The 24788-nt window shown below is 45.6% G+C and overlaps 1 protein-coding gene across 3 annotated transcripts in view; it reads left to right on the forward strand.

Moving 5' to 3' along the window:
- Nucleotides 1-24788, forward strand: part of MYOF (myoferlin) — a 586741-nt gene that overhangs the window by 435911 nt on the left and 126042 nt on the right. For 2 of the 3 annotated variants that reach the window (XM_061169799.1, XM_061169723.1), the window contains exons 2-3: nt 14158-14213; nt 16792-16883. The exons of the other annotated variant lie outside the window; for it this stretch is intronic. In XM_061169799.1, coding sequence (XP_061025782.1) covers nt 14158-14213; nt 16792-16883 — 148 coding nt within the window. The remainder of the gene's footprint in view (nt 1-14157; nt 14214-16791; nt 16884-24788) is intronic. 3 annotated transcript variants of the gene reach the window in all.

The raw sequence follows: 24788 nt of genomic DNA on the forward strand, positions 1-24788 counted from the left end.
TGTGAATCATGCTGTGAACATGGGCGTACAAATATTGTTTGAGTCCCAGCTTTCAGTTCTTTGAGGTTTATACCTAGACGTAGAATTGCTGGATCATTTGGTAAGTCTATGTTTAATTTTTTGAGATACCACCATACTGTTTTCCATCGTGACTGCACTATTTTACATTCCCACCAACAGTGCAAAAGGGTTCCAATTTCTCCACATCTTCACCACCACTTGTTTTTTTCTGTGGTTTTTGTTTGTTTGTTTGTTTGGGGATAATAGTCATCCTAAGGGGTATAAACGGTAGATTCTTAGCAACTCTCTGTTGGCCTGGATTTTCGGCTCACATTTGCCTCATTAACTCAAAGTGAGAATCCCTGCAGTGATTCTGCAGCCTCCGTGGCCAGCAATGAAGCAGCCCTCCTGTGACCGGAAGCCTGTCTGGCAGGGGCCCAGCAGCAGGCTTGAGAGCCTGGTGGCCTCTTGACCAGTGGGGCCCTGGCCTTGTGAGGTCTGTGCAGCCACAGTTGTGCTGAGAGTCATAGCAGAGCAGAAGGCAAGTGGGAAATAGCCTTGGTTCCCTGCAGTACCAGGTCTTCCGGTTGGCCTGGGCTCTCCAGGCCAAGGCTGGAACCAGAGGTCACTCTGCTTCTCCCAGCAGCACATCCTGGGAGATCAGAGTAGCCCTAGGTCAGGTGCCCTGTAGTTCTGTCCCCTAACATCCTATACTCCTTTGTGGCATCTATTGGAACATGTAGTTATGTATTTGCTGGCTTATTTGATTTCTGTGTGCCTCCTCAATCAGACTGGAAGCTTCATGAGGGCAGGGACCATGTCTCTTTCTCCAGCACCTAGCTCAGTGCCTGGCAAATAGTAGATGACCAATAAATAATGTTGAATGAATGATTCTGGCTCCTCCCTTCAGTCATTCAGTTTAGGATCTCAGAGGCCAGGGGGACCACGTAGGACCAAATGAGACCAGATCCCTGTGACCACAAACTACAAAACTGATCTTGAGTATTTAGGACTTCAGGGTTTCCACATGCTGTTTGGGATCCATTAAGCTGCATCTCGAAGGAAGCTGGAAGGCAGGGGAGCCCTAGCCTACCTCTGACCTTGACATTAGGGCTTTGGTCTAATTAATGACAAGAAACCTCTCTGAATCTCAGTTTTCCTAGCTGTGAAGTGCTTATAAGGCCTACCCATGAAGATTGTAGAAGTCAAATGAGATGATGTCTTTAAGGTACGTGGACTAAAAATAGATGTTTATTCCCACCTCACCTCTTGAAGTCTGGCTTTACCCATGAGGAAACTGAGACAGAGACAGGTCAGGATTCATCTCTGGACTCTTGATTCCAGAGCCTCCGTGTGTCTTCCTGGAGGTCATCATGGTTACAGAGAAAAAAAAAAAAATGTGCCTAAAGCAACCAAGTCAAATTATGATCCCTTCCTCCCCACTCTGAACTGATTGAATTGTTCTGTGTGCTAGGGGCATCTGGCCCCAGTCTGAAAGACGAAGACCTTGTACCAAGAACAAAAGAACTTTAAAAAAAGAAGAAGAAAAAACAAAACCCAGCCCTCCTGGGGTGAGTTTCCCCAGGGTATGAAAGCCTTTAGGACATGCTGTGACTCAGAAGCTCAGAGCTGACATAGCTTAGCAGTGAATCAGTTCCTGGACAGTCAAGTGGGAGCCATTTTATTAGTGGAGACTACAACTCTTACTTATTACATGTAAAGTATTAAGATCCTAATATTTGAATGGCAAGGTGAGTTTCCACTTCCCCTTACCTTAGTTTTCTGGTTTATTACTTTTATCATCTTTTCATCCCAATAGAATAACTTATCAATTAAAAAAATAATCCCTTCCCTTATCCCTCTTTCATTATTTAAAAACAGACAGGGAAAAAAAAAAACCATTCTTTTTGCTTACCTCTCCTCATTGTTGGAATTCACTGCCTGGGCAGTCCCTGTCTCTTTCCATCCTCTTTTTTGCTGCTGTTTCTTCCTACTGCTCCTCTCAGGCATAAACTCATTTAACAAATCTTGGTCGAGAGTGTACTTTGCCAGGCCTTGGGCTCAGCACTGCAGGCTGGATGGGAAACAAGCCAGACTTGGCCACTGCCTGCATGCAGCTTGTAGTCTAGCTGTAGATCCAGCGAGAGTTCAGTGAATGCAGAGTTAAATGAGTTTAAACTCCTGGAAAGGAGGCATAAATTTTGCAGATTATGTTGATGACGAGCACTTTCTAGCTATGAAGCATTGCACTAAAGCTTCACATATATGCATTCATTTATTTCTCACCAAAAAAATGAAGTCCCTCATTTTACAGCTGAAGAGACCACGTCTTGGGGAGAGTGAGTTGCCTTGTTCAAGACCCCACACTAGGTTCCAGGTGGAGCTGGGATACACAGGCCCACCCTGAGGCTGTAACACCCACCTCTGTGTGGTGAGGCTGCATTTGACCCACCCTGGGGTAATTAGTGCACCTGGGCTCAGGGCTTAGCTCCCTAAACCTGACAATCCAGGCTCTGTTTCCCTGGCCAAATTCAGCCCTGAAGGCATCTGATCAGACCAGTGCCAGGGCCTGGGGCTGTGGTGCCTTGGAGCCAGATACCTCTGGCTTCAGGGGTCTTGTCTGGGGCTCCAAATGCCCTCCAGTTTGTCCCAGTATGCTGGACACATTATGGTGGCCTCCCATGTGTGACATGGCCTGAGGAAGGAGCTTCTTCCCAGGGCACTTACAGGGCAGAAAGCCCTTTCCTAGGCTTGATTGTGTTTGTTCTTCACAACAACTCTAGCAGGTGTCCAGGACATGTATTGTTTATACTCATTTCACAAATGAGCACCTTGAGTCTCAGAGAGGACAAGAGTGGCCAAAGCTGGGTGACCAGGAAGAGGCAAGGACTCGAACCCCAGACCAAGACTCTTTGTCTCATGCACTTTCCCACTGCGTCGTGCGTGTCTGGTTTCCCAGTGCTTGGCATCTCTCTTGCATTAAGTCTACCCTCCATCCTCTCCCACTAACAAGCCGCCATCCACAGACACTCCCGATCTCCAGCTCTCCCTCATACCTGCAGCAACTGACCAGCCCAGCTCAGCTCAAGAGCCCCGAGGCCAAAGCTCTTCTCAGCATAGGAAGGAGGGCTGAGTGCAGTGGATCTCAAAACTGCTGGGAATGGCAAAAATCCCATTAAAAGAGACGATTAATTATGGGATACCAAGATCTGAGGCTGAGAGTCATAATTCAGCTAAGATTGTTGCCTAGGAGGGTTAGGATGGAGTTATCAAGCTTTTGACTCAGTGCTTTGGCTTATTTTCAAAATTCTTTTCTGTGACTATTTTCTCTTGATACGATCTCTTGGAGTCAGGGAGGGCAGAGGAACTGGATCCTTTTCATGTTGTCTGATGGAGGCCGTTTATGATTCTGATGTGAATCCTACACAGAGGCATGTCCCTTGTGTCCTGGCACTTTCACACTCTCTCCTTTGATCCTCAATGCAACCCTACGAGGTGACCTTTTTCATCCCCTTTTCCAGAACACTGAGGCCTTGAGGGGCCCTCTTGAAACAATAGGAAGTCATCTCCTCAAGCAGGGTCTGAAGTGAATCTGCAGAGCACCAGCCATAATTCAGTCTCTAGCAAATTATGTCTCAGAAACATGTTAGCCAGAGTCACCAGAGGTTGAGTCTTAGGAGCCAGAACACCTGCATCGAGATTCTGGCTTTGTTTCTTACTAGCAGGTGAGCCTGGACAAACTACTTAATTTTATTGTGCTATTGGGCTTAAATAAGGATAATAATAGCAACAGGTAACATACAAAGCCCTTTGAAGAGTGCCTGGCGTGAGCCCAAAATTTGGTACCTATTACTCCTGGGCATTAGGTTGCCATGTTTATTAATGATGAAATCTAGGTATGGAGAGTTGGAGTCAGTGCCCAAGGTCACCCAGCTGGTAAGCGGTGAAAATGTAGCAGGTTGCCGGGCACCCTCAGCCTGAGGTGCTGGTGAAGAGCACAGGTTTGGAAATGAGGCAGGCATGGGGCTGAAGCTCAGCTCTGCCAATTAGTAGCTTTGTGATCTTGGGCAAGTCAGTTAACATCCCTGAACCTCAGTTTCCTCATCTGCAAAATGGGGATATTAGTACCTCCCTGATGGGCTGCACCCTGCAGGCCTACAAGGACTGTGCTTGCCCAGCTTCAAGACCAAAGAAAGAGCCCAGAGTCAGCAACAGGGACATCAATGATTTAATGGAGTGGGGGAGCTTACACGTCTGAAGCAAGATCCTAGAGCAACACCCCACCATGTGTGGTGGATGGTGGGCAGGACATGGTGGCAGTCTTCACTAGGGGCGGGGCAGGGCGGGGAGATTACCAATTATAGGGGAACTGACGTCAGGTGGGCTCATTAGTTACCAGGGAAACCAGCAGAGGGGCACGTCCCTCACGGCCCCTTTGATAAGAACAGTCACCAGCTGGGGCCTGGGACAAGTAAGTAGGAAGGTGAGTCAGGTGAGTAAGATACAGGAGAAGCAGGCACTGGTCGGGCAGGGGATGTACAGAGAACAAGAGAACAGCCATCTTGAGTGGCCTGACCGCATATACTCCACTCCTACATACCCTGTATAACCCTTACAATCTTGGTCCGCCTCTCTTCCGAGATATCCCTGGGGTCAGGTATGTAGGGGGCACTGCAACCAGATACCACAGAAACAATACAGACAGGCCAGCCCTGGTTTTCACAAACCCAGAGCCACCCCCAAGTGTATGGTCAGGCCACTCAAGATGGCTGTTCTCTTGCTCTCTGTACATCCCCTGCCGGACCAATGCCTGCTTCTCCTGTATCTTACTCACCTGACTCACCTTCCTAGGTACTTGCCCCAGGCCCCAGCTGGTGACTGTTCTTATCAAAGGGGCCGTGAGGGGCGTGCCCCTCTGCTGGTTTCCCTGGTAACTAATGAGCCCACCTGATGTCAATTCCCTATAACTGGTAATCTCTCCTCCACCACACGGGGCCTCCTCCCTGGGAGCGAAGACTGCCGCCACGTCCTGCCCATCGTTCGCTGCACATGGTGGGGTGTCGCTCTAGGACCTTGCTTCAGACATGTAAGCTCCCCTCTCCGTTAAACCATTGATGTCTCTGTTGCTGACTCTGGGCTCTTTCTTTGGTCTTGAAGCTGGGCAAGCACAGGCCTTGTAGGCCTGTGGGGTGCAGCCCAGCACTCCCGCATAAGGATTTGACGTGAATGTGTTTAAAGTGTCTGGCACAGAATGGATGCTCATATTCAGTTCTCCACCGAGAGAGCCGATCCAGGTGCCTGGCCCACCTGGGCTCCCTTCACCTGCAGCCCAGGCAGTTGGCAGGGCTGGAACGTGACCGCACCCCAGGGTCAGCTTTTAGGAAGTAGATGCTGTATGGGTTGTTCAGATTGACTGGGCTTCACCGCAGCTCCCCTGAGGATTTGGTTTTTATTCAAGAGTGTGTGTGCCTGAAGGGGTGGCTCCAGAGGCCACTGGGGTGGCTCCAGAGGCCACTGGGGCACTGGGAACAGAAAGCTGAGCAGTAACCCAGCCTGCCTTTTTGTCTGGGCGTTCCTTTAATCAGCAATGTCAGTGACTGTTTCAGAAGTTTACAAAACAGCCTCGCTTTGTATCACAGTTGCCATTTGGCCAAAATGCCTTTCTCCTAGAACCGGTTTGGCAACATCTCCTGGAGCATTAGTGCAGCCGGTTGGGAAGCAAATAGAGATACTCCTTCAGCCAGATTGACCTGGCTGGGCCACCTGTCTTCATGCTCCCCCGAGTCTCTCTAACACCTGAGGGCGGAGTAGTCTCCTGCTAGCCCTTCCTGGAGCCTTCCCTGCCTCCTGGTTCTTGTGGACTTTCTTCCAGATGCTGGTGGCTGCCAGGCTCACTGCCAGGGAGGAGCAGGCACTACCCACATGCCAGCTGCTTCTGGCGAGCGTCAGAGGCCTGGAATGGAGCCACGTGGCAGACTTGCTCCACCAGGGCTGTGCCCAGGCCCCTGGGCACTTCCTTTAGTCACTGGGGCCCTGCCCTCCAGAGAGGGCTCCACAGCCTGGGAAACCTCCTGGAGTCCACAATGGATGCTGCTCAGGTGCCGTAAGAAGAAATAATACTGATGTACTAGCTCCTGCGGGTTTAGTGCTTATGATGTGCTGGGCCCTGTGCTGAGCACTTTGTATTCATTTTCTTAATCATTAAAGCAACTTTAGTCATAATACTTATATGAGCTTATCAAGTCCATTTCATTCAAATCATGGAGAAATGACTTGGTGCGGGGGAGGGATAACAATGTTAATAATGCAGTCCCAGCCTTTAAGGAGTCACTCTCTGGTCTTAATCCTCCAATTTTGGAAATTGCTCTGTCTGTATCTTCTAGAGTTTGAATCCTTGCTCTACCACTCACTTGCTGTGTGACTTCTGATAAGTTGCTTACCCTCTCTGTGTCTTGGTTTCTTCCTCTGTAACTGGAGATGATCATAATAGGACTTACCTCTTAGGGTTGGTGTGAAGATTAAATGAGACAGTCATGGGAAGCGCTGGGAACAGTGACTAGGTCAGAGCAGTTAATAACTGTTAGCCATGTGTGGAAGGGCTTCAGGGGGCTCTGTGAAATTTTAAGCCAAATAGTGGATGCCTTTGTGTATGTCTGTGACTGTTTCTCAAAACAAAGGGGGCATAATCCAGGACCCAGAGAAGATGCAGAAGTATTTCTGAATGGGAGGTCAAGTTTAGATGCATGGCTGATCTACCTTGCATACCAAAGAGCTGAGTTACTTAAGAAAGCTTTGTAAGTAGCACCCCCATTTCTCCTGGGGCCATCTCAGTAAGACGCAGCCATCTAACCAGTCAGGACTTGGGGGCAGTTCATATTGGACCTGGAGGAAAACTTAGAGATCATCCAGTCTAAATTCACCAGTTCACACAAGAGGGGCTCTGAGCTTGGTGGTTGAGCCTTATGTCTCCCTGAGGTAACAGCTCAGAGAAATGGAGAGTTCCCTGATTTGAAAGTCCAGTGAGAAGAGCTGGACCAATACCTGTCTTCTCCTTGCAGGATTGTTAGGATCAGTGAGATGGTGTGTATGTATTTGGAAGTATGTAAAATGTGTTACCATCGTAGATGTTATTACTTCCATAGGCACCTGGTATTACCAGTTGGTTCCGTTTCTCTGGAACCAGTAGTATATATGTACATATAAATGGAGAGAGACAGAGACAGGGAGAGAGAGACAGAGACAGAGACGGGAAGAGGGCTCATGCAATTGTAGGGGCTGGCAAGACTGAAATTTCTGGGGCAGGTATATGGTCAGGCCACTCAAGATGGCTGTTCTCTTGTTCTCTGTACATCCCCTGCCCGACCAGTGCCTGCTTTACCTGTATCTTACTCACCTGACTCACCTTCCTACTTACTTGTCCCAGGCCCCAGCTGGTGATTGTTCTTATCAAAGGGGCCGTGAAGGACGTGCCCCTCTGCTGGTTTCCCTGGTAACTAATGAGCGCATCTGACATCAATTCCCCTATAAGCGGTAGCCTCCCCTTCTTCCCGGGACTGAAGACTGCCACCACATCCTGCCTGCCGTCTGCAGCACATGGTGGGGTGTCGCTCTAGGACCTTGCTTCAGACGTGTAAGCTCCCCCACTCCATTAAATCATTGATGTCTCTGTTGCTGACTCTGGGCTCTTTCCTTGGTTTTGAAGCTGGGCAAGCACAGGCCTTGTAGGCCTGCGGGGTGCAGCCCAACAGCAGAAGAGTAAGCTGGAAATTCAGGTAAGAGTTGATGTAGTCTTGAGACTGAAATCTAAAGGGCAGGCAAGCAGGCTGGAAACTTGGGCAGGATCTTCTGATACAGTCTTGAGGCAGAATTCTTTCTTCTCTAGGAAACCTCAGTTTTTCCTCTTAAGGCCTTCAGCTGTTTGGATGAGGCCCACCCACCTTATAGAGAGTAATCTGCTTTACTTAAAGACAGTTGATTGCAAAGGTTAATCACATCTATAAAATACCTTCGCAGCAACATCTAGACTAGTGTTGGACCAAACAACTGGCACCATAGACTAGCCAAGTTGACATACGATTAACAATCACCCTGGTCCTCTCAGCACGGATGTACCAATCCGGTCTTAGGAGTCATGGTGTCTCTCTCGCCATTTCAATAAGAGTTCACACTGTAGGTGAACAGCAAAGGAAATGGTTCCGTGCAAGAGGGCATGGTGGCTTGGCAAGGAGTGCTTGTTCAGTTCTTGGGAAATGTTATTGGGAGGTTGGTATGCGAGTTAATTACTGCAATGGTGACCTTCACAGAACTGAGACGGAAGCAAGTGTAGCTAATCAAAAAACAGGAAATGTCTCAAAGGATGCCTTGAATCATGGTCCAGAGTGTATTCTGCATTTGAATCAATTGTTATGTTCTGGGTTGAAAGTATTTAATTCCTTACCATAGGCAGAAACAGTTCTCTTCATAACATTAGAGGTGGGAACAGGGGGAGGTAGGGGATGTGGAGAAGGGGAAAGAGTTTCCTGTAATTTAATCTGTTTAGTGCCTGCAACTGAGGCCTTTTTAAAAAAAAGATGTGGAATAATTGAATAAATGTGTGACATTGTGGCTGCTGATAAGACAGGAATTTATGTACTTTTTTGGGCTGACATGTGAGAAAAGGCAATAAAATGTAATGCGTGCACATTTTTAAAAAATTAATTAATTTATTTTTGGCTGCGTTGGGTCTTCCTTGCTGCACGCGGGCTTTATCTAGTTGCATTGAGCAGGGGCTACTCTTTGTTGCGGTGCGCGGGCTTCTTACTGTGGTGGCTTCTCTTGGGGAGCACGGGCTCTAGGCGTGCAGGCTTCAGTAGTTGTGGCACACAGGCTCAGTAGTTGTGGTGCACAGGCTTAGTTGCTCCGCGGCATCTGGGGTCTTCCCGGACCAGGGCTCGAACCCCCGTCCCCTGCATTGGCGGGTGGATTCTTAACCACTCTGCCACCAGGGAAGCCCTGATGTGTACACATTTTGATTAAAAAAATCAGAGCCTCCTCCTTGGAAGGGGTTGGGCTGGGTTTCTCCAGAAAGGTAGGAGCTAATGCCAACTTCTTAATTTTTCCTTATTAACTAGAGAGATAGGAGGGTAGAGTCAGAGTAGTCCTGAGTTAGAGGTTTTCTTCCTAGCTCCGTGATCTTGGGCAAGTTATCTCACCATTCTGGGATTGCTTTGCCCGCTTGCAAATTGGGGATAATAACAGTGCCTACTTTGCAGGCTTGCTAGAAGGATTAAATGAAATGATGTATGTGAAGGATTTAGCACATGCCTGGCTGGGAGGGTGCGCCCCTAGAGGGCAGCACTATTAGCATCAGCATTCTGCACAAGTACCGGGTGGGGCAGGAAGTTCCACGTGCATAGTCCCACCCCGTCTGTGGTCTATCAGTGGCATCTGCTGGGACTCAACCCCTCTGCTTTGTTCTCAACACACAACTGAATCATGTGTTCAGGAACATGTCTTGGAAGATTTGTTGAGCAACTTGGTGTTTTTCATTGGATAATGAATTCTTGAAGTTATAAAGTCCAGTTTCTAACATCCTCCTTCCTAAGTGGCGTGAATCAGCCAAGTGAAGCTTTGCCTGGCATTCAGGGCTTCGTCGTGTGACCATAACCTTCCCACACAGCCTGGTTGCCTTGACTTCCTTACACATACTGTGGTTCCAGCCCATTGGGCTGTGCAGTGTCCCCAGACATAACCTGTTCTCTCTTCGTCCGTGGCTGACCCACCATGCTGTTGCCTTCACCTGGAGTGACCTTTTCTTCCCAACTCCACGTTTTCAGTTCCTTCTATCCCCTGCTCAGCCTCTGCTTCCTCGGTGAGGCCTCTGGTTCCCACAGCCTGAAGTCACCTCCCCTTCCTCTGAATTTGCATTTTCATCTGTACCCCTCTGAAGCCTTCTTTCCATATTAGTTACCTGTGGCCATATCTACCTCCTCGAGAACGGGACCCCACAGTGACCGTTTCGGTGCTTGGCAACTGATATTTCAGAAATATTTGTTGGGTGGAGGAATCAGGAAGTTGATTAATGTCGTGGAAGAACTCACTTAGCGGATCATTTCCGTGGGCTGAGCTACCAGGTCCCTTGGCCTGACCTGGCCAGTCATCACTCTCATTATTCCTCCTCTTATGGGAGGGAACTCCAAGATAAGAATAAAGCAAGAAAGAGCATGATGGGGCTTTTTGTACTTGGTGAAAACATGCAGAAAGATTTGTTTGGTTCCTCTATTCAATAGCCCATAAACTACATTGATGGAACATTTTAAGACGAGGGACTATCTTACACTCTTGTTTCTCCAGTTACTAGCACATAGTAAGTGCTTAATAAATGTTTGAGAATGAATGAACAAGTGACCTTTTCCACACTTCAGCTGCTGACTCTGGAACCATCTCCACTGGGGGAGGAGGGTCAGTGGTACCAGGCTCACCATCAAGATAGCCTTGCAGCGTGCCTTCCCACACTCTGATTCCCAGGTCAGTAACCAGGCTTGGGACTCAAGTGGGCAAGTGCTGACTCTTTGGCAGCTTCCCTGGAACCCTTATTCCTGCCTTAGTTCCCTGCCTGGAATCTTAGGGACTTAGAGGAGACTGGAATTTTGCTTCAAAACCTTGCTCCCAGTCCTAAGCCTTGTACCCAATTTCTATAAATTATTTGCTGCCTTCTCCTTGCTTTACCTACTTGCTGGGACCTCATACAGTTGCCCATCTTCTCTCTTGAATGCCTGCCATGATCTCAGGGTCCAGATTCACTCCTTCCTGACTCAGTTCTCCACCCTATTCTCCCACTTCCCCCACCCCAAGCCCTGGTTATGGCAGCAAGGGTGGTGGTGAGCTGCAGGGACATTAATGGTGCCCTTTCATGCTTGTCAAAGGCAGGAATTCCTAACCTTTGTCAAGGTCCCTAACTCATTTGAATCTGATGACAGCAATAAACTCTCTCTCCAGAAGAACTCCCAGATGTAATATTTTGTGTCTTGGAGCATGCAGTCTTAGACACTTTCAGGATACCATGAAACCTGACCTTGGACTTTTCCTATGGCCACTGCCCAGGATGCCAAGACCATCACACACATCGTATCTATGCATCATCTTTTTCTTCTTCTTTTTTTTTTTAATAAACTTATTTATTTATTTTTATTTATTTTTGGCTGCGTTGGGTCTTGGTTGCTGCGCGCGGGCTTTCTCTAGTTGCGGCGAGCCGGGGCTACTCTTTGTTGCGGCGCACAGGCTTCTCATTGCGGTGGCTTCTCTGGTCGTGGAGCACAGGCTCTAGGTGCGCGGGCTTCAGTAGTTGTGGCATGTGGGCTAGGTAGTTGTGGCACACGGGCTTAGTTGCTCCACGGCATGTGGGATCTTCCCGGACCAGGGCTCGAACCCGTGTCCCCTACATTGGCAGGCAGATTCTTAACCACTGCACCACCAGGGAAGTCCCTATGCATCTTCTTTATTCAACGTTTCTGACAGCTTCTAGTGAGGCATTGGTGTGGTAGCAAACACACACTCAGGTTTTGGAGCCAGGGAGATGTAGGTACAGACTCTGGCTCTGTTTCCTTATCAGCTGTGCGACCTTGGACAAGTTAACCAGCTTTTCTCAGTTAACCACCTTGTCTATAAAATGAGGATGAGAATGTTTACCTTGCAGGTTTATTGTAAGGATTTAGAGTCACCGCAGTAGAATGCACAGCCTGGCACCTGTAGATCGTTATTTAGAGGGAGCAGCTACCTTTGTGGATAGAAGCCATTTTGACCAGTTCCATCGATTTCAACATCCTTTGCAGGGCTTCTCTTTTTCTCCCACACTTTCTGGTACTGTACCAGAGAGGAAGATTGAGAGGTTTCTGTCAGACGAGGGGAAGAGTGAGTGGGGTCAATATGGAAGTGTGAGAGGGGAAATCAGGACCACTTCTAGGTGACATCAGAATCTGATCCAGTGAGGGGCTCTGGAGGCTGCATAGAAAGACCACAGTCAGAGTCAGGATAGGTCCAGGCATGAGCTGATGAGTCAAGTCCTGCCGAAGTTTAAAAAGGGAAGCCAGTTGGGCGATGGGAGCCCACTCAAGTGGAGGAGTTAATGCTTAGCAGAGTGAGGGTGATGACCCATAGCTTTGCTATGCTGAGGTCGTGGAAGAATGAGGTGGCTAGTCCCACAGCTGGCCGTGTGCTGGGAGCCTTAGCAACCTGACATTCAGCTGAACAAAACCCACTACCTTCTGCATTCCACAGCAGTAGAGGGGAAGCTGAGGAGTGGTTCAAAGCTTGGCCACCAATGTGAGACTGCCTGGGTCCAAAACCTAGCTCTGCCCCACTTACTAACTCGGTGACTTTGAATTCGTTACTTGACTTCTCAGTTTCCTTAGCTGTGAAAGGGGGATGAAAATAATTATACATACCTCCTAGGGTTTGAAGGAGATTAGGTGATGTGAGATAATAGAAAAAATATATGTTGGTCTGTGTCTTCCCCCCAACCCCACGCCCTCGCTCATTTTTCCTGACACAGAGCTCCTAAAACCCTTGTAACTTCCTAAGGGATAAGAGTACTAGGAGTATCTTTTGTTCTAATGAAGCCACTCTGGGTGGGCTCCTGGATGGGGGCTGGTCACCAGAAAGATGAAGCCATGATTAGAAGCTGGGGATTTTCAGCCCCAGCTCCACTTCTCTAGAGTGGGGAGAAGGGCTGGAAATGGAGTTAATAATTGATCATGCCTACGTGATGAAGCCTCCATAAAAATCCCAGAAGTATGGGGTTCAGAGACCTTCCAGGTGGGTGAACACATCCATGTACCAGGAGGGCAACGCACCCCCAACTCCATGGTGACAGAAGCTCCTGTGCTTGGGACCCTCTCAGACCTCACCCCATGTATCTCTTCAGCTGGCTGTTCATCTATATCGTTTATCAATCCTATAATAAACTGGTAAATGTAAGTAACTGTTTTCCTGAGTTCTGTGAGCTGCTCTAGCAAATTAATTGAATCCAAGGATGGGGTCATAGGAACCTCAGATTTATTGCCAATTGGTTAGAAGCCCAGGTGACAACCTGGACTTGCTGTTGGTGTCTGGGGGTGGGGGCAGTTTTGTGGGACCGAGCCCTTAAGCCCTGGGATCTGATGCTAACTCCAGGTAGACAGTGTTGGGATTGAGTTAAATTGTAGAACACCCAGCTGATGTTGCAGAAAATTGCTTGGTTGGGGGAACATGCCCCGCCCAATACATCTGGTGTCAGAGTGTTATGAGTGTTCTGTGTGATAGTAGAAGAGACACACAGGAAGAAAAACTTTTTTTCCCCCTGAAAACAGGTGAGCTAAGGTTTACAAAGCCTTTTGTACTGAAACTTAGCTTTCATTTTGTTAAGTGTCTGGGGACTCAGGGACTCAGTAGAAGCCCCTGCTCTTTGGACTTTGCTCCAAGGAAGCTTTAGGCACTAGCTGGATAAACGTTTACTCATCTGGGCAGGTGTGCTGTCCAGTCTCGGATGCAGAGAAAGAAGACCTTGTGTCCTCAGAAACAGTGAGCCAGGAGTAAAGGAAATGCCCAATTCTCTGCCGGTCCTAGAAAGTGTTCATCTACGAATTACCTTGTATTAGGCTGTGAGGGAGAATCCAGCATAATCTTTAAGCTGTGTTGGGGTCTTATCACATGCAAAGGCAGCATGGGCTTCAGAGCTGAAATTCCAGGTTTATATCAGGGCACCACTGCTGCATATGAGGTCAGACACATTCCTCAACGCCTTTGAGTCTCAGTATCCTCATTTATAAAATGGGATACCTGTGGGTCAAAGGTTACCTTCGTTGGCTTCTTTCTGCAACAAGCTGGGGAGATGCACAGGCCCTGGGTGACTTTGGTCTGCAGGATTTGCTGAGGGAGAGACAGAGGATCACAGCATTTCTGTGATTTTGAGTCTCCCATCCCTCAGCTCCTTGTCGGTCTGGGGATGGGAAAAATGTTTTTAGGCCAAAAATGCTGTTCAGTTTGGAAAACTGATTCAGGTAGCCCTCACCGTAGTCAGATGAAGGTATAATGTAGGCACACCTTTTGCCCTCAGGGAAAGGTTCTTTGAATGAACAGATGAATGGTACAGGCTCTGTAAATATTTCTAATTGACTGGTATCTCTTATTTTTTATTTGCAGATGAGAAAAAGAAAACAAAGAAAGTCGATAATGAACTCAACCCAGTGTGGAATGAGGTGACTTCGTTATTTTTCTATTTTGTTTCACTGGATAAGCTACCTCTGATTGTCCCATCTTTGGTCAGAGGTTAACTCTTCCGTTTGGAAGGAGAATCTCTGCATTTCACCCCTACCCCCTCCACCTCCCTCTGTGGCCACAGAGACAGCAGAGCAGCTTAAGGACCCTACTGCACAGTGACATGTCCTGTGCAGTAGTGGTGTGGCAAGTGGAGCCTGGATGGGTTAAGGAGGGTGGGGTTCTAGCCTGGCGCAGCCATGCGCTTGCTGTGTGACCTTGTCCAGTTATGCTGCAAATTGGGGCACATCCCTAGAGCGAGAGGTGGGATTAGATCACCTCTGGAGTCCCAGAGGGAAAGCTCTGTAATTAAAAACATATCTGCATGTAATTAATCGAGATTGTATGACATGATACTTTGTGTGTCTGGAAGAGTGTCATTTATTGTTTTTTATGTTGATAAAAGTAATATATACTTAATATAGAAATTTTGAAAACTTCAGATTAGCTTAAAAAAATTACTTTTGGTCCTACTATCCAGAAGCAACTACTGTTAACATCTCGGAGGTATCAACAAATATTTATTGAATGAATACATTTAATAAAACAGGATGTCTTAGAATTAGCCAATTAGTATCATACAGCGAATACAGTTTCCTATCCTATTTTTTCCTACTATTATATCCTGAACATATACCCCTCTCATTCCATTCAAAAATATTTTTATTGACTATGTAATATTGTATTGAATTGATATAATTTATAGACCTCCCCCCCACTACTGACTTTATATCTATTTTATAAATTGTTTCAGTGTTTAATAGATTTACAGATATGTGAAATTTTTAATTCTTTCCACTGAGTAGGATTTTCCTACGCTGACTAATTTTTGAAAAGTTGATCATCTGCCCCATTGTTTTTCCAAAAACCAGGTCAAACCGTTCTGGATAAGTGCAGTGATAAATGTCTTTGTTATTTTGCTAAGTCACCAGGCTGTGACGGCTTCCTTCCACCAACTGCAAATCCCTTCTCCCCTTCCCCTCCCAACGAGTTTCAGTATCCCTATAAAATAAAGACTACTCGTTCTCATTGGATGAGGCCAAGACTAAAAGCTTCTTAATGCCTATCTGAAATGCCCTGCTGGTTTCATGCAGGTTGAGAGGGAATTCCACTTCTCTGCAATTTCACTGGAACCCAGAGCACAGCCAGCTGGACTGCCAGCTCCATGAAAGCCAGAGGCCTGTCTGGTTGGCCCCTGTGGAAACTGTGGGTTCCTAGCACCTCACACAGAGCTCCAAGACTAAAATAAATAAAAAGTACATGTATGTGTGCATTTAGTGATAACATGCCTCTTTATTTTTTTAATTAATTATTTAATTTATTTATTTATTCTTGGCTGTGTTGGGTCTTCGTTGCTGCACGTGGGCTTTCTCTAATTGTGGCGAGGGGGGCTGCTCGTCCTTGCGGTGCGCAGGCTTCTCTTGTTGCGGGGCACGGGCTGTAGGCGTGTGGGCTCAGTAGTTGTGGCTCTCGGGCTCTAGAGCGCAGGCTCAGTAGTTGTGGCGCACGGGCTTAGTTGCTCTGCAGCACGTGGGATCTTCCCGGACCAGGGCTCGAACCCGTGTCCCCTGCATTGGCAGGCGGATTCTTAACCACTGCGTCACCAGGGAAGTCCCAACATGCTTCTTTATATTTGAGCTCAATCCATGTAGCCGATGGCAGAGAGGTTTATGGTCACATGAGTAGGCGTGTTTTCCCCAGGGCATCATCCATCTTACCCCATTTTGTTTCCAATGCATTTTTTTTCTCATAGTGCATATGTATTTATCAAGTAAACTTCCCAATTGCAGCTTTATAACTGAAACCAAACCTAAATGAAATGCCAACCCCAAACCCATTTGGATTGGTAGGTATGTTCTAATATGAGCTGTGAGACTCCTCTTCCATCCATTCCAAACCCATTACAAGGAGCATCAGATCATCATCATGCACTGCTTTATTTAATTCATTTATTACATAATCAAAGACATCAGTGGTACTAAGTTAATTTTTTTTTTTTTTTTTTTAACATTTGCCGTTAGAAAGCAATTTACTGCCTTAAGATGAGAGACTCAGCTGACTACAGCACTGACCATGGTGGGACTTAAAATAAGGGGCTGATGCATTTCAGAAGATGTTTTCTTAGATTATTTACCACTTTCTTCTATAGTAATATGATTAAGAAAAGCAAATAATTTAAAAATAACCATTGAAGAAAGCATTTTCACATACATATTTTATTCTATTTGTGCTACAGTTGTGGTAGGCATTAAGTCTAGTTCTCTGCCTATGAGACGGATTTGGTGACTTGTCCAAAGCCACAGAGTCTAGAAAACGGGAAGCTAGGAGTCTGGTTTGCTTTCCCACGAGCCTCAGCAGCCTCCAGGTTCAGAATTTGATCACTTTTATCTAACTATAGAACTGAGTACTTCAAAAGATTGTCATTGGTGGAGATGACCTGATATTTAGTATCGGTGCGTCGTCTTATATTCCCGGATCCTTTTAACAGCCTCTTTGTTTTTATAACCTACCTGTGGGCAGATTTTGGAGTTCGACTTGAGGGGTATACCACTGGACTTTTCATCGTCCCTTGGGATTGCTGTGAAAGATTTTGAGACAATTGGACAAAATAAGTAAGTTGATTTCAATTGTTTTTCTCATTTTACATATTGTCTTACTATTGTTTATTTTGTTGAAGGAACATATCTTTAATAACATATTAAAGTATTTCCAATATAATTGTGCTTTAATTCTGTGCCCTCCTCCACCCCTTATGAGCCAATATCAGGTGTGGCTAATCAATCACAGTGCTCTTTCCCAGTGACTGCTGTATTCATAAGAGGTTGCAAACACTAAGCCACCACTAGTCTAGCCAATTTGGCACTTAACAGTGAAACCTTTTTATGCTCCTGCAGTCTCTTTGTTAACTACGTATAGGCACTGATGATTTATCCAAACTGTAGCTTTATTGGACACAAACAAAATCATTTCTTCTTCTGATTATGTATAACCCATGTATGTCTCATTCAAGTTCTCTTTCCAGCCCTGCTTCCATTTTAACGCCTTGCTGGTTTTTTAGACCCAACAGATCCAAACCAGATTCCTACTCTTACTGCCCCTGCCAGTTTCAGATGGGGAAGAGTCATGGTGGTGCCCAGTGGTGGCACACAGAGTTGTCCCCTGGATAAAGCTGAGGTTCCCATGGGACAGAATGACCTCAATAAATTCACCCCAGTCCTTGATCTAGACTTCGGCCTTAGACTTGGAACGCAGTCTTAGGTTATCAATCCAAACTAACTAAACTCACAAGAGAACAATTCTTAAAACCATAATACTTGTTATTTTCCAATGGAAATAAATTGCCTGGTTGGGGAGGGCATTCTACTCTCTGATTAATGAATTTTTTAAAATGAATTAAAAAAAATTTTATTTTATATTGGAGTATAGTTGATTTACAGTATTGTGTTAGGTTCAGGTGTACAGCGAAGTGATTTAGTTATACATATACATGTATCTATTCTTTTTCAGATGCTTTTCACATATAGGTTATTACAGAGTACTGAGTAGAGTTCCCTGTGCTATACAGTAGGCCCTTGTTGATTATTTTATATATAGTAGTGTGTATTTGTTAATCCCAACCCCCTAATTTATCCCTCCCCCCCACCTTTCCCCTTTGGTAACGTAAGTTTTCTATTAAGTCTGTGAGTCTGTTTCTGTTTTGTGAATAAGTTCATTTGTATTATTTTTTTAGATGCCACCTAGAAGTGATATCATATGATATTTGTCTTTCTCTGTCCGACTTAACTTCATTTAGTATGATAATCTCTAGGTGCATCCATGTTGCTGCAAATGGCATTATTTTGTTCTTTTTCACGGCTGAGTAATATTCCATTGTGTATATGTACCACATCTCCTTTATCCACTCCTCTGTCGATGGCCATTTAGGTTGCTTCCATGTCTTGGCTCTTGTAAATAGTGCTGCAGTGAACATTGGGGTGTATGTATCTTTTCGAATTATGGTTTCCTCTGGATATATGCCCAAGAGTGGGATTGCTGGATCATATGGTAGCTCTATTTTTAGTTTTCTGAGGAACCTCCATACTGTTTTCCACAGTGGCTGCACCAATTTATTGTACATTCCCACCAACAGTGTAGGAGTGTTCCCTTTTCTCCACACCCTCTCCAGCATTTATTGTTTGTAGACTCTTTGATGATGGCCATTCAGACTAGTATGAGGTGATACCTCATTGTAGTTTTGATTTGCATTTGTCTAATAATTAGCGATGTTGAACATCTTTTCGTGTGCTTTTTGGCCATCTGTATGTCTTCTTTGGAGAAATGTCTGTTTTCCTTCATGTCATTTCACATGGGAAGCCAAATTACTCTCTATCTTTGATTGTAAGATATCATTGACTGTAAGATGTACTATTAAATTAGTAACATGTTTGGGGCGGGCAGTGGGGAGGAAGAAGCCTGATATTAAATGCCCACATCAACTGTAAGAAGCATCCCAGGTTTTAGTAATGTGAATTTATTTTAAAATGTATGTCTTAGTCTCAGGTACATTTGGTATGATCGGAAGGCTGCAGTGAGAGCGGTAAATTAGAATGAATTAGTTGAGATAGGGTGGCCATATGCTCTGATTTGCTTTGGATAGTCCTGGTTCGTTGTCCCAGCACAATGATTTATGATGTCGCTTTTGCTGTCAACAGTGGCTTGATTTGGACAGTAAATTAGATGCTCATCTTAGTCATTGGGATCTTCTGCTTAATGGCATCAGACTAAGAGCCCGGACAGGCTTTGATAGCTACTGCCCATGTCACCTTTCATGAGATCCTTTCTTCCACGTTTCATTGCTGACCAAATGTCCCTTGTGACTGATGCATTTTTTCTTAAGCTACATAAATACATTCTGGTAGATTCTGGCCCTACTCTCTTGGATTGAAAAACCGTTCTAGTTTTTTAAGGTTATGCTGTACATCTCAGCTTTGAAGCAATTATATGATTTTCTATCCCCCACCCCAACTTCCAGAGGGCAGTTTTATTTACCAGATTTCAAAGTTCTGGGGAAGCGGGTGATTAAGCCTCACTGTAGTCTCCTAACTGTTACTAATAATAGTTCTTTCTCTTCTTTCCTCTCCTCTTTCTGCAAGTGGTACCACTGTTTATATTCTAGACCAGCCCTCTCCGAAAGAAATGTAGTGCAGGCTGCATATGTAATTAAAATTTTTCTAGTAGCCATGTTATAAAACAAAAAGAAACAGATGAAATGAATTTTAATAATATGTTTTATTCACACATAGAAATGATAATATTATATATACTATGTTAATCAATATTTTAAGAATCATTGAGACATTTTACATGCATTTTATTCTTACACGCTGGATTTCAAAGACTTAGTATTTCACATTAGCAGCACATCTCTGTCCAGACCAGCCATATTTCAAGTGCTCCCTCACCACGTGTGGCTGGTGGCCATCACAGTGGAGAGCACAGCTCCAGACCACTGAGCTCAAAACCTCAGGTCTCTGTGGATCTTCTCCCTTTTACATCCTATGCAATCTGTTGCCAAATCTTACTTCTCTTTCTTTCCACTGTTTGTGCCATGTGCTTCTTTTTTTTTTTTTTTTAATTTTTATTTATTTATTTATTTATTTATTTATGGCTGTGTTGGGTCTTCGTTTCTGTGCGAGGGCTTTCTCTAGTTGCGGCAAGCGGGGGCCACTCTTCATCGCGGTGCGCGGGCCTCTCGCTATCGCGGCCTCTCTTGTTGCGGAGCACAGGCTCCAGACGCGCAGGCTCAGCGATTGTGGCTCACGGGCCTAGTCGCTCCGCGGCATGTGGGATCTTCCCAGAGCAGGGCTCGAACCCGTGTCCCCTGCATTGGCAGGCAGATTCTCAACCACTGCGCCACCAGGGAAGCCTGATGTGCTTCTTACTTGTGGCCACAGCCAGCAGCCTGGTTCAGGCCTCATCACTTTGTGCCTCATCTATCTGAACATGGCAATAAAGCCTGGCAGGCTGGCCTGGGAGCTCTCTATGTTTCAAACAAAGTTGTTGTTTTCTTGAATGTTTCATGCTCGAGAGAGAGTCAAAACAAACAAATACATGAAGAAATATGTAATAGATCAGGTACTCTGAAGTGCTGTAATCTAAGGAGGGAACTGTCATAGCCCATGGAGAAAACTAAAGCAGAGTAAGAGGATGGTTACTGAGGGTGGGGGAAAGTTTTATGTGAGGTGATGATAAGGTGACAATTGAGCAGAGACCTAAATAAAGTGAAAGAATGAGCCATGCAGCTTTCTTGGGGAAAGAATATTCTCGGCAGAGAGAACAGCAAGTGCAAAGGCCCTGAGGCAGGAGTATACCTGGGTGTTGGAGAAAGATCGAAGAGGCCAGAGGGCTGGGATGGGGGAAGGAGATGAGATCAGCAAAGCCACAACATGCATGGCTTTGTGAGCCACGATGCCAGCTTTGGATTTCATTCCTAGTAGGATGGAAGTTCGTTGAAGGGTACTGAGTATGATCTTATGTACATTTTTAATGTATCGCTTGCACTTTCTGTGTGGAGTTTGGATGTAGGAACCAGTTAGGAAGCAGGGAAAACAATACTGGGAGAACATTATATATTTATTTTATACCTGTTGAAAACACAGTGGGGCCCCTCGATGACAGCAGGGCAATATTTTAGGTATGTTTGCCCGAAATATTTGTGTATTTTGGTCTCGTATTTTCTTCTTGGCTTTTCTGTTAAAGATTTGGCCTTGAGGCTGCGCTCACTGCTCAGTGTGGGAAAGTCTCCCTCACCTGGAAGCACAGGGTGGGGGCAGAGAATTTTTCTACCGGCTTAAGGAATGTCTTGCCTGTGAACTTTGCTGTTGCCATGGAGACTGGCTGTGTAAATAGTGCCCTCACGCCAGAGTCTGCAGCCCCAGGACATGTAAGCAAACAGCACCAGGCTGCCTGGGTTTGCCTGAGCATGGCGCCCACACCCATAGGGACTGGACCGGGCAGTCTGAGCACGCGCAGTGCTGATGCATCAGCAACGTCCCTCCCTAGGCGCTGGGAGCTGGTGGGGCTGTTCGGCGCAGACTCTGTTCTTCCTCATTTTACAGTCATCCAACCAGACATGTGGACTGAAAGAGGGTGAGGGAAGAGCTAGAGGAGCCTCTTGGTCACATGATGAACATGAAATGGTATTTTTAGCTGAAAAGTCAGAGTGGAGGGATTTTCCCAGTGGCTGAAGAATGAGAGTTCCCTTTCCAGACAGGCAATGCGGCCGTCCCTTAATGAGACCTTTGAATGCATTATCCCACCTAATCCTCACAGATACCCAGTTTTTTCTCAGAGAGGTTTAGTCATCTGTTCAGGGTCACACAGCAGGTATGTATCAAAGTCAGCATTTATATTCAGACCTCTGCTCTTGATTTTTCCATTACACTGAAAACCTCTGACCACCTATAGGGACCAAATGTAGGTGGAATGATTATCTTTTAGCTTAATTTTTTTTTTTTTTTCCATGCCGCACTGCTTGTGGGAGGATCTCAGTTCTCCGACCAGGGATTGAACCCGGGCCACTGCAGTGAAAGCACCGAATCCCAACCACTAGACCAGCAGGGAACTCCCTAGCTTAAAAATTGTTTTTTTAATTTTGTAAGAAAACAAACAAAACAAACAAACAAACAAAAAACCCCACTCATTGTCAGAGTATTGGTACCTCCTTCTTAGGTAAAAGTTTTAAGCAGGCATTTTATGCCATTGAGTAATAAGTCACTTAAGCTCATTCCCTGCAATGAACAAGATGAGTTCAGAGAGTATATCTCATCTCATGTGATCTTCACAATGACCTCGAGAAGTGGAGATGAGACTTGAGGCTCAGAGGGGTTGAGGCTGGGACCCTGATCTCTTGGCATCCTGGCCCTGCTGTCACTCTGCTTGAGTTCCTAAAGAAGAAGCATCTTCAGGAGCCTGGAAATACAGGAACGAAAGATTTTTACAAGTTTTCAGATTTGTGCGTGTGTGTTCTGCTCACGCTAAGGTGATGTCACAGGGACCAGATTTACCCTCTCACCTGACACAACCGAAAAAGTAGATGAAATACGTGCCCCAGTGGTTTCAGATACTGGACACTAGCAGCACAGGACAGTGATCCCCAAGAGAGGGGGATAAATGAGCTGAGCCCTCTGAGTGCCCAGCTTCATGCCTAGAGAGCATTTCCAGGCTGCACTGCAGGACAGGCAGATCCTGGTTGTCTCCCAGAGTCGGGGAGGTGCAGGTGGGAGCCTAGAGCTAGGCGCGCGTGCACACACACACCTACCACCCACGCAGAGTGCTCTTGAGATTTGCAGAGGGCTCCGCTTGACTCCTCAGGTGAGTACTGGTCAGTGAGGAAACTACCTGAGGGCTGAGAATAGTTAATGCTCCCACCATCCAGAGTGGGAAAACCTTCAAATTCATGCGCATAAGGTAGAGTGCTCAGAAGGATTTTACCTCAGTATGGTGAAGAAAAAAATAGCTACATCATTATTAAACAGATACACTATTAGATGATATTATGAGTAGGTACGGACAATGAAACAGGTATTATAATCGTATTCTACCGGTTAAGGAAGGTAGAGGAAAGCTTGAGCAAGTGAAGTAGAGACATGGAAGGTATTAAAAAAGATCCAAATTGAACGTGTAGGAATGCAAATTACAATGTCTGATATAAAATGACTAACTGTCTAAGAGTTTGCCTTCCTAGTACTCTTATTTTTCCCCTCCACGTGTGTGTACTTGTACATTTGAAACCGTCACATATACCCCACACAAATGCACAGCAAAGTTAGAGACATCCTCTGAAGGTAAATTGTCTGCTTTGCTGTAATGTAAGAAGATAACCGAAGACCTCACAATATACCTAGGAAGAAATTTACCCGAGTTCTTGCATAAGAGGTGGTGTGGGCAAGTGGTCAGCTGCATGATCATGAGATTAGTTTGGATTTTGGCTCTGCTACTTACTGGTTGGGTGGCTTTTGGCAAGTTTCTTCATCTTCATGATGGTGGCTGGAATACTTCCTCAGTAAGTGATAGACATAAGGGCAAATTTAATATAATTAAGGAAAAAATCACTTAAATTTCCTGATGAACAACATAATAGCTAATATCTATTGTGGGCTTACCATGGGCCAGGAATTGTGCTAAAACTGCTCCACACACCATCGGTTTTCATCTTTATAATGACTTTGAGTCAGACAGGCTTATTGACATCTTAGAGTTGAGAAAAATGTGGCTCAGACAGGTTCACCAAATTGCTTAAGGTCACCCAGCTCTTTAATTGGAAGCACGTGGATTTAACCTCGTAAATCCAGAGTTTAACCTCAGACCTTCCAATGTTTATTTCCTCTGTGTGTGTGTGTGTGTGTGTGTGTGTGTGTGTGTGTGTTGAGGGCCAGAGTGCCAGGATGTGAGTGAGAGCACAGCATAACTAACACACACACTTACACACAGGATGATACTGGGGGCTGTAGAATTAGGAAAAGCAAAAGGACAAGCCTGGGTTATGAAATATACTAACTCCCTGGGCAAGGGTTTTTTGTTTTTGTTTTGTTTTTGCTTAGAGAAAACAAAGACTGCGGTTTGGAATGGAATTAATTTGATGGGATGGTGTGGTATTGCTTATGAGAAATTTTTGTTTACTGGTGTACGAAAGACCTTGTGTTCAAGCTTTTAATACTTTTATTTCCCCTAGTGGTGAGACTCGCTTCTGCCACTACCATGTGTAAACATAGCAGTGGGATTAATTGAGGCAGTCCCCATGACCTCTCCTTTTCCCCCGTGTGGTTGGTGAGAAGGGTTGAGGCAGGTTTTCTACCTGGAGTAGCTTCTCAGGCTGTGCGAAAGTCTAAGCCAGAGGCAGATGGTACTTGGAACAGAACTCCCAGTTCTGATTTCTTTTTAGTTCCGCTTTTTCAACAGAGCAACAAAGCTATGCAAAGATCAAAGCTGGTTTGGGCTGGCTGGCTCTGGGTGCTGGAGAGGCTGAACCCCGCTGTTTGGGGAGATCACAGCCCTGGTGAAAAACACCCAGAGAGACTGAAAGAGAAAGGCATTTCATAATAAGAGCTGTAATTATCTCCTGATTGTACTTGGAGGAACATCTCTTAGGAGAGGAAGCTTCATAACCTATAAATCATTCGCAAGGTCATTGGACTATCTTCAGTGATGTATCAATTAGTTTATTCATTCAACAAATATTTGCTTATGGCTGCTGTGTGTCAGACACTGCTCTAGGCGCTGGGGGTACTCCATGCCTTTCATGGGGCTCACATCTGAGTGGAGGCAACAGACAATAAACAAGTAAATCCACATATAGTTTATCAGATGGTGGTAAGTATGATGAAGAAGAATGAAGCAGGGGAAAAGGGGAGAAAAAGACAGGGTAAAGGGTGTGTGTGTGTGTGCGCGCATGCATGTACACGTGCGCTGGTTTAGAAAGGTTTTTCATATAAGGATTTGCTCTGGGGTCTCTTTTATAGTGAAACGTTTTATGAGAC

The sequence above is a fragment of the Eubalaena glacialis genome, chromosome 1 (genome assembly GCF_028564815.1).
Source record: "Eubalaena glacialis isolate mEubGla1 chromosome 1, mEubGla1.1.hap2.+ XY, whole genome shotgun sequence".
Classification (NCBI taxonomy): Eukaryota; Metazoa; Chordata; class Mammalia; order Artiodactyla; family Balaenidae; genus Eubalaena; species Eubalaena glacialis.